Below are 14,381 nucleotides of genomic sequence, written 5' to 3'. Positions count from 1 at the left end.
CAGCCAAAGTTACACAGAGAGACCCTGTCTCAAAATGCTCCCCCCCCCAAAAAAAAAAAACAAAACTGGGCAGATACTCAGCTATTCTAACCCAACAATAGTGGCCTGGCCTACTTCCCAGCCATATGGCCTGTGACCTGCCATCTTAGTCTTTGTCTGGCTTCATCTATGTCCTGATGGTCTGTCTGTCTGTCTGTCTGTCTGTCTGTCTGTCTGTCTGTCTCTCTCTCTCTCTCTCTCTATATATATATATATATATATACACACACACACATATACATACCCAGGAACCCGCTCCCTGGGCTTGAATGTCTACCTTATTCTCTTTTGCCCGGCTATTGGCTGTTCAGCTTTTTATTTAACCAATCAGAAGGTGATGAACAGTGTTTACAACACACCAAGACAGGAGATCCTTCATAATAATGACAACGCCAAAGTCCTGAACTACTGTAACCAGATCTCTGAGTACAGAAATCAGAATGTAAATACATACAAAAGCATCCTCCAATACCCTACCCCTTGGCACTCACTGTAGCTTTACAGTCTAGATAACAAGCTATCCCTATGAAGTCCTGACTATTAGAATTTCAGAAAGTGATCCTCGCTGTGGGGAACATAAACAGAGCAAGTTCAGAGCTGAGAAATCTAAGTGAATTGGGGTCTTAGCTGACACTTTTGTGCCATTTTCTTCTTTGACATACACAAGCTTATTAAAAATAAAGGAATGAAAAAAATAAAAATAAAGGAACGATAGCCCATAACCTCAAGGTAGCGTGCATATCATCCTCCCCCAGACTGGGAGGCCAGAGGCATTACTAATAGAAGGGAGGAACTAAAGTGTGAAGCTCTCACAATGACTCAAAGCCATCAGCTTTGCCCATAAAGGTTTTTCAGTAATATCACCTGCCAGGACTCTACCTCTCCAATACTCAAAGTCGTCAGGAAGCCAAGTATTTCTCCTCCAAAGAGAGATAGTACTGGGTTATTTTCTCTTTTCCAAAGTAGTTGCCAGCACATGACCTTTAAGTAATATTTAGCACTAAACTAATACTAAGCTGAACCCAAGCAATGCACCTCAGATAATGTTTGCATTATAAATCCAGATATTTATATTTCTTATGGTAACTTTTGTTGGGTCTGAGGGACACACAGATAAAAAGGAGAGAACCAATAAAGCCTAGGTATACCAGAAAGCAGCAGCCTTATTCACTGGGGAGGAATGACCAGCAAGCTAGGACTGCAATAGGTTCTGAAGCTGCTACAGCCCCAGGGGAGAGAGAAGTTTCTTTTAAAGCAAAGAACCAGGTGGTTCAGGGGAGGGTTAAGTAATCATCCAATCATTCTTTGAAATGAACATTCAGTCATTCTTTGAAGTGGCAGCCCCTTCCTTTTTGTAGTTAATGTATCAGTATGGCCTAATAATGTTTATTATCAGGTCTATAATTATTTTTATGGCGGTACTTTCTAACCTGCTAGCAATCAATGAAACACAGACACCTGTTATATTTTAAAATAGCCTTAGTTGACCTGAGGCAGGGCAGATATTAATCCCCTAAACTACCTCCCATAGTGGGGCAGGTATCCCATACCCTGCCCGAATATCTCATGCCATCTACTTCTAATAATTTCTATTCCCATCCATAATCCCAAATACTTGCTAATTCTCATCATCTGGGCTAAATCTCCATCCAGGACGGCCAGGTGATTCTTCCTGCACCTAACCCATGGCAGCCTTCACTCCCCTGCTCTTCCCCTCTGGGTCTCCCCTTCTTCCCAAGATTCTCTCTGTCTCCCAAAGCACGGGAACCATGCCTACCCATTTGCCCTGCCCACGTGTGATGGCTTTTTATTGGTCAAACGGGAATAAGCTCTTAGGCAAGGTACAAGCAATCTTCATCAAAGTGCATCAGACCAACCTCCAACACTTCCTGAGACCAAGGCCTGCTCCCAGGAGTGATAACTTTGTCATAGTGGATATTTGCATAGACTCAAGGCTAAGCAGCAGGGCTATCTCTTCCTATTGTCTGTTGAAGGCCATTTGGTCTTCCCCCGAAATTAGAGGGAATCTAAAGACAAGGGACAGCAGGAATCTAGGGCAAAGGGCACTTGGCAGATGACCCATTCCACAGATCCACTCAGGGTGGGGTCCTTCAAGGGGAAGCTGAGGGGAGAGTGCAGGGAGGCAGGAGCTCTGAGGGATCAGGAAGGGAAAGGGGGAGGGAGTAACACTCAAGAGAGCTAAGTCCCCCCCACACACACACACAAACTCCGGCAGTGGAACAGCATGCTAAGCCTTCTCTTTTTCATTTTTTGGGGAGAGGGTGGCAGATCTCCACCAAGATAACCCAGCCACGCCCCCTGTCCCCTTTCACTTTAAGCCACAGATGCTAACCAGCCACATGAAAGCTTTGTACTTCTAAAATTAAACTCTCAGATTAAGCATCGAGGATTTGTTTTTACATTCAAGCATGGTTAATTTGATTAAAACTTGTTATAAATATTCTGTAATGATGTATTCGCTTTATATGAATAATCGCAGCATCCAACACACACTGACACCTTACTGTGTTTCAGGAACTTTCTAGACCTTTTGTGTGCTTTAGCTGATTAAATCTCCAAGAACCTTTAAAAGTTCAGTGATGGTGTGCATTGATAACTATATTAGCTAATAGCTCTGTGAGTGACAGTTTTATCCCCTAATGGCTCTTTGATTTAGCAAGTTACTCGTAAGTCATGACATCCTGACTAACCAGAGCTTGACCCCCTCCTGACCCCAGGACTGCGAGGCCTGATGCTGTCAGTCATGTTGGCTTCTCTCATGAGCTCCTTGACCTCCATCTTCAACAGTGCCAGCACGCTCTTCACCATGGACCTCTACATCAAGATGAGGAAGAAGGCATCAGAGAGAGAGCTCATGATAGCTGGACGGTGAGGGAACCCGGGCTCTGCCTAGACTCCTCTGAGGAGGGTGGATACAGGCAGGAACTACAGATCACCGCTCTTTGGATTCAGAGAAACTAAAAATGTAGTTTTACAACGGGGAAGACCCATTAGGGAGTGTTCAACTCGACCTTTTCCTCCACAGACACAGAGTTGTAGCCATACTTACTTATTCTTTCCCCTTTTCATTATCCCTACAGCTTATGCTTTTTAAAGCATCCATTCATGTTTAATGAGATATACTTCACACCGTAAGTCTGATAGCTAAATGTATTTCCCTTACACTTTCCATGCTACCATGTGGAAATGACCAATCATTTCATCCACACACCTACTCAGAGAAACTTAACAACTGCGTTCACTAAGGTTGAGCTAAACAGAGCTAGACCCTAAAAAAGAGACAAAGTCCATGGGGCTGCTTGGAGAATTGTGTCAACCCAGGAGGCCCTGAGCAGCCTGGGGGCCTTGAAGACAGTGAGGTGAAAGGAAATAAGAAATAGTACTGACATGGCATCCTTTTCTCCTTCATGATTTTCTAGAAGAATCTATTTGTTATACCATCTTGTAAAAGGTTTCAAACATTGACGTGTTAGACATATAGGGGATGCACGAAACATAAATACATGGCAAAGTTATGTTTTTAAAAAGTGAACGCTCTTGTAACCATAATTTTTGTCAAGAAATAAATTACTAGGACCCCAAACCTGGTTTTGGGTTCCACTTTTCCAGAGCTAACAAACAGTTCAAACTGACTTCAGTCATGTTGCACTGTACAGAAACAGTTTATTCATTTACTTAGTCACAGAAGAGGCTTCCATTATAGTAACAGATTAGCATTTACTGTCATGGCCATGTGACTGGAGTGTCTCTGTCTATGTCTGTTAGTGTATGTACACATGTACTTCTATCAGGCCATAAGCACCCAGGGCTCGGTGGCGCACGCCTATAATCCCAGCACTCGGGAGACAGAGGCAGGTGGATCACTGTGAGTTCGAGGCCAGCCTGGTCTACAAAGTGAGTCCAGGACAGCCAAGGCTACACAGAGAAACCCTGTCTTGAAAAAAAAAACATAGGCACAAATCCTGTTAATGTTTCAACCATTAAATTGATGGGTTTTCTCTATACTACCTAAAGCCTACAATTTCACGTAACAAAAATACGAAAAGGAAAAAAAAAAAAACAAGATTTATAAAAATTTCTTAATGAGGCTTATGATTTTGTGAGGGAAATAATTAACAACCACATTCTCTATCATACAGCCATAAGTCCTGGGAATAAATTCAGAGCAGGATAAGAGGATGTAGCGACGTCTGTAGATCCCTGATGTGTCCTGGAGAAGGTGAAGTACGGAGCCCCTGGGCTCTCTAGGGAGGAAGCAATAGGGAATCCATCTTACAGGATCCGCAGTCATGAGTATGTGTGTTTATTTAATATTCAAATCATTTTCCCACCATTCCACCTGTCACCCTCACACCTGTCACAGCATTTCCATCACCGAGGATCAATTTCTAGATACTTTCAGGCCCCCGTTTCCTCTGTCTTCTGCTTGGCCTCTGCTGTACAGGAGGAGTAAGTGAACAGGACGTGGCACCGAGTCACGTTAGCACAGAGGAGCCCACGCGGGTGGTACAACACAAGTGTCGTCAGATGACCGAGGCAAGTGAAGCGGCCTCGCTTAGCTCCAGGAAATTTGACAGAAGGCCCTGAAGCAGAGTGGAGGGGCAGAGTGCGTGACCTCTTTCCCATGATGGCAACATGTGGTGGGGACGGCTGGTTGAATCTTTAGTATTCTAGGCATCACACAAAGACTTCCTATTATTTGAATTTTCCCCAATATTTGTGAGATTGTAGCAATTTATAATGCTTAAATGAAACACTTGTCTCTCTGTCCCATGACAAACTCTTAGTGTCCCAGGCACCCCACCACCATATTTACTTAGTAAACTGCTTGTTCACAGTAACTTAAGACATGAGGGTTTGAATAGCAAGTCATCTCCCATGGACCACAGCTGCCTCTTATATCTTTTATCTCTTAACAGCATTTTAAACAAATCCATGTCAGTTATTGAAACACTCGGGGTTAGGAAGTGTGCGTTACCATTTCTTGCTGTGCGGCACATCATCAGTTTTAATTGATGCATACCTTGACAAAGAGGACCCGATTGCTGAAATTTGAGTGGATTTCATAAAACAGAAAGCTAATCTCACAAATAAATGTATTGCAGCTAATTACCATAAAGACGTTTACTCACTGACATTTTGCGACCAGGTCATCTTTGGGCATGGTGTGGGTTCCTGCAAGGTCAAGCAGCATGGCTTTGCTTAGAAAAACCAATGAGAGGGCAGAAGATGACATGACGCTTTTGCTTACTCTTTGGACCGCTGTGTTCTCCCGGCAGGGTGTTTGGCATTGTTCTAATCGTCATCAGCATCCTGTGGGTCCCAGTGGTGCAGACATCACAAAGCGGGCAGCTGTTCCACTATATATCAGCGTTTTCCAGCTACATCGGGCCTCCAATTGGTGCTGTCTTCATGCTTGCCATCTTCTGCAAAAGGGTCAATGAACAGGTAAGGAAAAAAATAAGGATTTGTAAGGATGAAGGAACAATTAGAACTTTTTCCGGGATAGAAAAAGGCATTCTTTTTACACAAGCATAGTGGTCCTCATCTGTTGTTCAGGAGCTTGTGTCAGGAAGACATCTTGAATTCAGAAGTTCAAGACCAACCTGGGCAACACAGTGACACACTATCTCAAACATAGTGTGTTCTGTCCAACCTATGCCTATCACTTAAGGCCCATTTCGACTTCAGTTGTGGCAAGCCACAATTTATAATCCTCACAAAAGCATGTGACAAGGCAGTGTACACTCATATTAACCTCTTAGCATTTTTCACAAACTATGTACAGTCATTGTACATTGTAAAATATTAAACACACACACACACACACACATTTTCAAGACTGTCCAGTCCTAGTTCCATCATATAATAATATTGACCTCAAGTAAATCATACAACTCTGTAATATAAAACCAACTGTAGTAACCTACCTTATTTGAGTGCTGAGAGGGTCAAAACAGAAGATATGTAAACTGTTTACAAGAAAAATCTGCCACACTAGTATTAACTCAATTATATTAAATACTATTATCCTATAAGTGATTGATTCTTTTTTTAAGATTTATTGATTTATTTATTATGTTTACAGTGCTCTGGCTGCATGTACACCTGCAGCCAGAGGAAGGCATGAGATCACATTATAGATGGTTGTAAGCTACCATGTGGTTGCTGGGAATTGAACTCAGGACCTCTTAGAAGAGCAATCAGTGCTCTTAACCGCTAAGCCATCTCTCCAGCCCCCAAGTGATTGATTCTTGTAGACCTTTATCTTAACCCATTAACTGTTCCTGAGGGCCAATCTATGAACAGAGGCTTCAGGTGAGGAACAGGTGTGGAGAAGCTGATGTCTGGCTTTCCAGCCATGGCTTACTAAGTAGGATGCTAGGATGCAGATGCAGTCTCCCACAGTCTGAGGCTCACACTCCTGATCCCCCTGCCCTGCTCACTCCTGACAGCAGAACCGAGGGCACCTGTTTCCAACACCACAGATCTCTCAGAGAAAGGAAAAGTGTTGGCTTGTCAAACATACCTCTTATCAGCCCTGAAAACCGTACAACTCATAGATCTGCCGTTCAGCAAAATAAATAGCACGGGTTTAAATCTATAGACAGAAAAGCAAAAGTGAAGAAAAATTCAGCCTTGGTTAGAGAGGACAGCAGGGCTCTGGAGTTTAAAAAAATGAAAACATGTCTACGGTATGGAAATTAAGTCATTTCAATCATTCCATAATTTGCATATCATAATATAAGCCAGCTGTCCCTGTAAGTGTACACAAAGACCATTTGTCAATAACGAATAGAACAAAATGGAAAGAAATGCACAATGGAGACCCGGAGAGATGCTCAGAAGTTAAGAGCACCTGCTGCTCCTGCAGAGGACCCAGGTTGGTTTCCAGCACCCACACTTAGGAGCTCATTAACCACCTGTAACTCCAGCATCAGGAAATCTAGCTCCCTCTTCTGGCCTCTGCAGGTACTTCATGCATGTGGTGCATACACAGATGAGCACGCACACACATAGACACACACACACACAGAGACATAAATAAACATAGATGGTTTTAAGGTACTCTGGTATCTAAGAAACAAGGATAGCAACACTCCACTAATAAAGACATAATTTCAGCTTTCCTTACTTTGAATTTTTTTTTTCTTGACTTTTCCTTAAGGGAGCCAGGAAGCAGGATGGTAACTTTTCTTTTTTTCTTTTCCTTCAGGGAGCATTCTGGGGGCTAATGATCGGACTTGTGGTAGGCCTGATTCGTATGATCACTGAGTTTATCTATGGGACAGGCACCTGCTTGGCTCCCAGTAACTGTCCCAAGATCATCTGCGGAGTGCACTATTCGTACTTTGCCATCATCCTGTTTTTCCTGTCCATATTCATAATCCTGGGAATCTCCTTCCTAACGAAGCCAATCCCTGATGTTCACGTGAGTAATGAGCGATGACTCCGCGCTCGTCTGAACACATCATTTCTTCCTACCACTGTTGGCTACTGCAGAGGCTGAGGCGGTGCGGCCACTGTCACACGAGAGCGAGAGTCCAGCTAAGCAACAGCTTCCTACCTAGCGTATGCAGAACACCAGACGATGAGGGAGAGTGAGATTAGGAAATGAGCTGGGAATTCAAAATCCTGCCGACGCAGCTGGGGAGTAACTCTGCGCCGCTGCCTCAGGACACCAGAGTGACAGCGCTTGGTGCTGCATAAGAGACCACAAAACACCAGAGAGCCAAAGAGGCACATGGGCTGCACCAATTTAGGGCAAAGCAAACAACACCCAAAACCTGAACAGAGATAAAGTGCACACAGCAACAGGGATGAGAAGATGGAACATATGATACTCATTTTTGTTGTTCAAATTGCCCCCCCCAGGGCCCCCCAGAAATAACGTTTCATGTTGGTAAGAGAGTGCGAAAATTCTCACAATCCACAATTGTGGTAAATATGTAAACTTTATTATTTGTAAGAAGGCAATTTGTAGCCGGGCGGTGGTGGCGCACACCTTTAATCCCAGTACTCTGGAGGCAGAGGCAGGTAGATCACTGTGAGTTCAAGGCCAGCCTGGACTACAGAGAGAGTTCAGGACAGCCAAGGCTACAGAGAGAGACCCTGTCTCAAAAAGCCAAAAAAAAAAAGAAAAAAAAAGGCAATTTGTAGTTGCCAATTTTAAAATTCTTATACCTATGGGTAGGGGAAAAAAGTTATACCTTTATCAGCTTGTTTAAAGTATATCAAAAGTAGGAAAAATATGGTTGTTTTCTCTTCAAAAGTTTCTAATAGAAAAAAAAGACCAATCCAGATTTTTATCACTAAGAGCATAAGTATATATTGAAAAAGAACTAATATATACTTAAACGTTCATAACATGATTGATCAGGAAGAAGGCATGCAGAATGTTATAGTATTCTATAATATAATTTTTGGATACATATAGACAAACAAGTGCATTTGTATAAACAGAAAAAATCTTAAAACATGAATCTAATTTGGGCATGGTAGCACATACCTTTAGTCCCAGCACTTAGGAGGCAAAGGCAGTTTGATCTCTGTGAGTTCAAGGCCAGCCTGGTCTACATAGTGAGTTCCAGAGCAGCCAGAGTTACATAGTGAAACCCTGTCTCAAAAATAAATAAATAAATAAACAAACAAACAAACAAATGAACCTGGAGAATGGGCACATTGTAGGAGTCCTGAAAATACTAGTCTTTTGAAAATATGTATACTAATTATTTACTAACATTGGTTCAGTTTATTGCTAGCATATAATAAATAATACTTCTATGAATCTTGTATTTATCATTCACAATCTTTAATGTAGTTCCTATTTACATATATATGTGAAGGGTAGCCAGTACAAGATGTTTACACTAGGAACTTGAAACGTATGGCAGCTAAAAAAAAAAAAAAGAAAAGAAAAGAAAAAAAAACTTTATTAGTGACATGTTACCAGAATTTGTTACTGAATACTTACATTTGATAGTGGAATTTATTTTTAAAAAAACATAAGAAAGCACAGACATACAAAGGAAAATGTCATGTGAATTTATATGACAATTGGAATAATCATAACTTATTACTAATTTTTAAGAACTTGTCTCAAGGATCAATGAGATCATGATGGTGTTCAGGTATATTGTGAGTTTTCTAACTTCTGAAGTAGACTGACTGGTATCTGGTATCAAGAGCTATTTCACAGATATCCTTGAAAACTGTTGCCAACTCATGTAGCAAAGCAGTAATGAAATGCGCCAGGTAACAGTTTGGGGAAGACTAGGAGGAAGCTAATTCAGGGCAGGGCTAGAATTCAAGGACTCTGAAAGAGGACGTGGTAACAACAACAACAACAACTGTACTAAGACTTTTGGTTTCTTTAAAAACACAAAAACATTATAAGAATGTGTTTTCATTTTTAAACCCAGGTATATAATTATAGGGCTCCCCTTCAGACCGTCCATAGCAGCTGACAGTGCTTTGCCTCGTGCTCTAGCAGGGGCATAGTTTGGCTAGCTACAGATAGTTTTTATGAATGTGTGACATTTGGAATCCTGGAGGGTTTAGAAATGTTAGAGGCCACCAGAGAGGTTGTTGGTTGCTGTTAAGTAGTTGTATGCAAGGAAGAAACAAGAAGGAGAAGAAATTAGATGTTTTGACAGCTAAGACCAAACTTGGACCTGGACACCCCTAATCAGCAGGAAGTAGCCTAAGGATAACAGTGCCCCCTTTCCCCTGCATCCTTTTTTCTCTCCTATATTGTGTTAGGGGGTTGAAAGGGTAGAATAAGGGTGGAAGACACAAGGACCCACAAAGTAGCCAAAAGTCTGGCTACAAACAACAAAAGGATTTAGTATGAGATATGCTATTTTAAAAGCTTATTATAGTATAATAGTATAACATAGAAGATATATACAGTATAACATAAAAGACATAATTTTTTATGTCTCCACCAACTGATGGAAGAAAGCCATAGATAAAATTCACATAGCTGAAAATATTATTATTATTATAAATGTAAAACCTATTGATACTTAAACAATTTCCTTAGAATAACCCAAGACTAGTATGCAGGAGACTTAAATTGGCTGCAAAAAAAATGATAGTATATATGTTACTTTCAATTTTTAAAGTATTTTTTTTTTGAGCCAGAGTCTCATCACTATGTAGGCCTGTGGTCTGGACTTTGCTATTTAGAACAAGCTGCTTTTGAATTCACAGTCCTCTGCCTGCCTCCGCCTCCCAAGGGCTGGGATTAATCAACAAACATGAAGATATAAATTATATGAGAGATAACAATCAAAATTATACCAAACAGTTAAAATTATAGTTGGTAGAAGTTGGCAAGCAAGTGAGGAAAGGCACACGAGAAGGTGGAATTCATGAACAGTTCACAGACACTATCAAAGAATGACAGATCCCGATCCCGAGGGGGAAAGAAACTTAATACAAACATTTGATAGTATAAAAGTAACTTTTAGACCAAACAAAAGCAATCAGGAGGCAGCACCAACAAAGGTGTGATGGAATAGAACAGCAATTGCAGCCGGGCCCTGTGTAGGATGGCTTGCAGCCAAGGCCCTGTGTAGGATGGCTGAGTCTATGCCTTTCCTCACACCACAAACCCAGAAAGAGGAGGCTAAGAACACTACTTGGAGTTGTGAACAAATGCTGGAGTTAAAAACAGAAACAAGCCGGACGTGGTGGCACACAATTTTAATCCCAGCACTTGGGAGGCAGAGGCAGGTGGATCTCTGTGAGTGCAAGGCCAATCTGGTCTACAAAGCGGGTCCAGGACAGCCAAGGCTACACAGAGAAACCCTGTCTCAAAAAACCAAAATCAAAACCAAAACCAAAACCAACCAAACAAAGAGAAACAACTCAAAATGGCTGGTGTGTTTTGGTGAGAGAATTTGTAGGAGACCTTTCCTTGTAACGTGTACTGTTCTGGCATGATTTTTAAAGCCAATCATTAAACAAGTTATCATGGGATCATTGTAAACGTCTCTCCATCACTAATGAATGCGTGTGTTGTCTCTGGTTAGCTATACCGCCTGTGCTGGAGTCTCTGGAACAACACAGAAGAACGGATTGACTTAGATGCAGAGGAGGAAACTCTGGAAGAAGCTGATGATGCTCCTGAAGAAGGTATGATCTGGCTAACGTTTGTTTTAATGTAAGAACATTATGTAAGGTTTGGCTATATGGGCTTTTATAGGTTATGTTTGCTTTTAATCCCACTACATTCAGCTTCTGAGATTTAAACATATATGTGTTATAAAGCTAAAACTTTTTAAACATGTGTTCAACATCCAGGGCTACTGGTCATTAATTGTGAGGTCCATTTATTCATCTCCAGTCTGTCTGCCCATCCATCCATCATCTGTTCATGAAACAGTTGCCAAAATAGCAATTAATTACAGACTGCCCTGTGTCTAATTGCATTTTTTGCTCAACAAACCAGTCTTGATTGGTCATGCCTGAATGTCTGACACCATCTCCTCTCCACTCTTTTTTATTTGTTTTGTTTTGTTTTTCAAGACAGGGTCTCTCTGTGTACCCTTGGCTGTCCTGGACTCACTTTGTAGACCAGGCTGGCCTCGAACTCACAGCGATCCGCCTGCCTCTGCGTCCCAAGTACTGGGATTAAAGGTGTGCACCACCACTGCCCCGCTCTCCTTCCCACTCTTCTTTTTTTTAATTTATTCTTGTTACCTCTCAATGGGTATCCCATCCCTTGTATCCTCCCAGTCCTCCCTCCCTCCCATTTTCCCCTTACTCCCTTCCCCTATGACTGTGCCTGAGGGGGACTTCCTCCCCCTTTATATGCTCATAGGGTATCAAGTCTCTTCTTGGTAACCTGCTATCCTTCCTCTGAGTGCCACCAGGTCTCCCCCTCCAGGGGACATGGTCAGAACATGGAAACAACAGGCTAAGTGTCCCTCAGTAGAAGAATGGATAAAGAAACTGTGGTACATATGCAGTATGGAATACTACTCAGCTATTAAAAACAAGGAATTCCTGAAATTTGTAGACAAATGGATTAAGCTAGAAATGATCATAATGAGTGAGTTAAGCCAGAAGCAGAAAGACTTAAATGGTATATACTCACTTATATCTACATACTAGCCCAAGGGGCATGTCCCATGAAAGCCTTCACTTACCAGGAAACTGGGACAGAGGGGAGGACATCCTATTGGGACTCTAGATGAGAGAAGCATGAGAGAATGGCAAAGTAGAAGGATCCAGAGGGTCCTAGAAACCTACAACTAGAACATTATGATAGGCAGATTTGGGCCCAGGGGTCCTGCTCAAACTAAGGCACCAGCCAAGGACAATACAGGCGGTAAACCTTAAACCCCTACCCAGATCTAGCCAATGGACGGAACATTCTCCACAGTTGAGTGGAGAGTGAGGTCTGACTCCTTCCCACCCTTATTCCTCACTATTCTAGTACACATCTTCCACTGAGACAGGTAGATTCCTTCCTAAGTCCTGATAAAGACTAAGCTAATCTGTCTTAGCACTGAGCTAACTTTCGGGTTGGTTTCTCTTCAATGTTATCCTTCTATCTTCTTTCATGACCTTTTCTCGTTTGTATACCCTTCCACATGCAGTATTTGGGGTTACCCTATTAAACATAATTTCTACATTAAGTTGGATGAGAGTTGGGTGTTTAATTTTCAGCCTCTTTTTTTAGATAAAAAGGTCATATGCTTTCTACCACTCTCTCCCAAGAAAAAAATACTTTTGTTACATTTCATAGATTTCTGTTTTGTCTTTAGTTTTCATAGATTACACTGTTTAGAAACATGTCCTAATTTTTCCAATGCCACAACAAAGAGCTTTGAACAAAACGTTCTGTATGATCCACTGTACCCTTGGTGGGTATCTGACAAGTCTGACTGAAGGGCGGAGGCAGTCTCCATGTTCCCCTGGTAGGGAGTTAAATCTCCTTTCAACAACATTTAGGGGTTCTGTTTTCACGCAGCCTTCCTAACACAAGTATTATAAGATTTTAAGTGTTTACAAATGACGGGTGGGAACCACTATCTTACAGTAATTGAGTTCAAATCTTTCTTTTCTTGGTGGTTTCATGACCCGTCTGTCACTGTGCTTTTAACTCTTTCCTTCTTCTAGCGTGCTTACCTGAGGTTGCTGGTGCTTTTCTTCTATCTTTAAAACCTTATTTTGACGTGTCTCACACACATGGGGGGGGGGAGGGGAGTTTTCACTCCTTTTTATTTTGTTTATTGGGTTTTTACCACGCAGAGTTTTCTATGATCAAATTTAACCGTGTTTGCCCATAGAGTCCCCTGACACTTGTAAGTTGTCGTGACATTTGTACGGCATCAACAGTGATTTCTATTTCCTGTCTGAGGTGATGGTTTATTGATGCTTTTTCCTGTTCCAGATGCTGCTGAGCAATCCCGCGGATGTCTCAAGAGGGCGTGCAGCTTATTCTGTGGTTTGCAGGATACAGGGCCCAAGCTGAGCAAAGAGGAGAAAGAAGCCCTGAGGGGAAAGTTCTCAGACACATCTGAGAAGCCCCTGTGGAGAAACATAGTGAACATCAATGCCATCCTCCTGCTAGCTGTGGCTGTCTTTGTCCATGCCTATTTTGCCTGAACCCTGAATGAAGCAAAGAACTGAGTTTCCTTTTATAAAGTTTGTTGTGTGACAAGGTAGATGACCAATTGGAAATGTTGTGCAATTAGATTGCCATACACATGATTTCTTGTTTGTTTGTTTTTTTTAAATCATGCCTTAGTGTTAATTAGTTGAAAGATTTTTTTCCAGCTCTATTTAAATGGAAATGTATATATATTTAAGATATACACAATGGTGATTTGATATGTTCACACTTTGAAATGATAATCATAATAAAGTTAATATACCCATCAAATGATTTGGTCATCTTTTGTGTGTTTATGGTGACAATATTTAAGATACGCTGACCTAGTAAACTTCAGTGAGTATAGTCACCAAAATTTACATATATTCCCAGAATTTTTTTGTTATACCCTTTGATCGATATCTAACTATTTCAAACTTGATGAAGTATGAAAACTCAGTATTCATTGGATATGATATGAGGCCCCAAAGAATTAGCATCACATGACTGCAAACCACATTTGCCTTCTTCTATGCACATGTTCCAGGACACTTCCTCCTTCTCACGTGTTCCGTGGGGCAAGCTTCCTTATGCACCCATATTTACAAATATTTGCAATGCATGTGTATATTTGCCCTGAGTTTATTCTACCTCCCTGAAAAGGGAGTATAAATGTTGTAACAGTGAATGAACTAAAAAGCTTGACTTGTCT

The 14,381-nt window shown here is 41.5% G+C and overlaps 1 protein-coding gene across 1 annotated transcript in view; it reads left to right on the top strand.

The window, feature by feature from the left end:
- LOC311581128 (solute carrier family 5 member 4B) overlaps nucleotides 1-13,948 on the top strand; it is a gene marked incomplete at its 5' end in the record, with an annotated part of 53,174 nt that extends 39,226 nt beyond the window's left edge. The window contains 5 exons of the mRNA XM_084753156.1: nucleotides 2,778-2,928; nucleotides 5,340-5,508; nucleotides 7,277-7,492; nucleotides 11,100-11,202; nucleotides 13,469-13,948. Coding sequence (XP_084609282.1) covers nucleotides 2,778-2,928; nucleotides 5,340-5,508; nucleotides 7,277-7,492; nucleotides 11,100-11,202; nucleotides 13,469-13,683 — 854 coding nt within the window. The 3' untranslated portion in view covers nucleotides 13,684-13,948. The remainder of the gene's footprint in view (nucleotides 1-2,777; nucleotides 2,929-5,339; nucleotides 5,509-7,276; nucleotides 7,493-11,099; nucleotides 11,203-13,468) is intronic.
- Nucleotides 13,949-14,381: the final 433 nt, after the last annotated feature.

The sequence above is a fragment of the Acomys minous genome, assembly GCF_964271855.1.
Source record: "Acomys minous genome assembly, chromosome: 13".
Taxonomy (NCBI): Eukaryota; Metazoa; Chordata; class Mammalia; order Rodentia; family Muridae; genus Acomys; species Acomys minous.
Note: the sequence above shows the minus strand (reverse complement) of the source record. Positions and strands in the feature narration are given on the sequence as shown.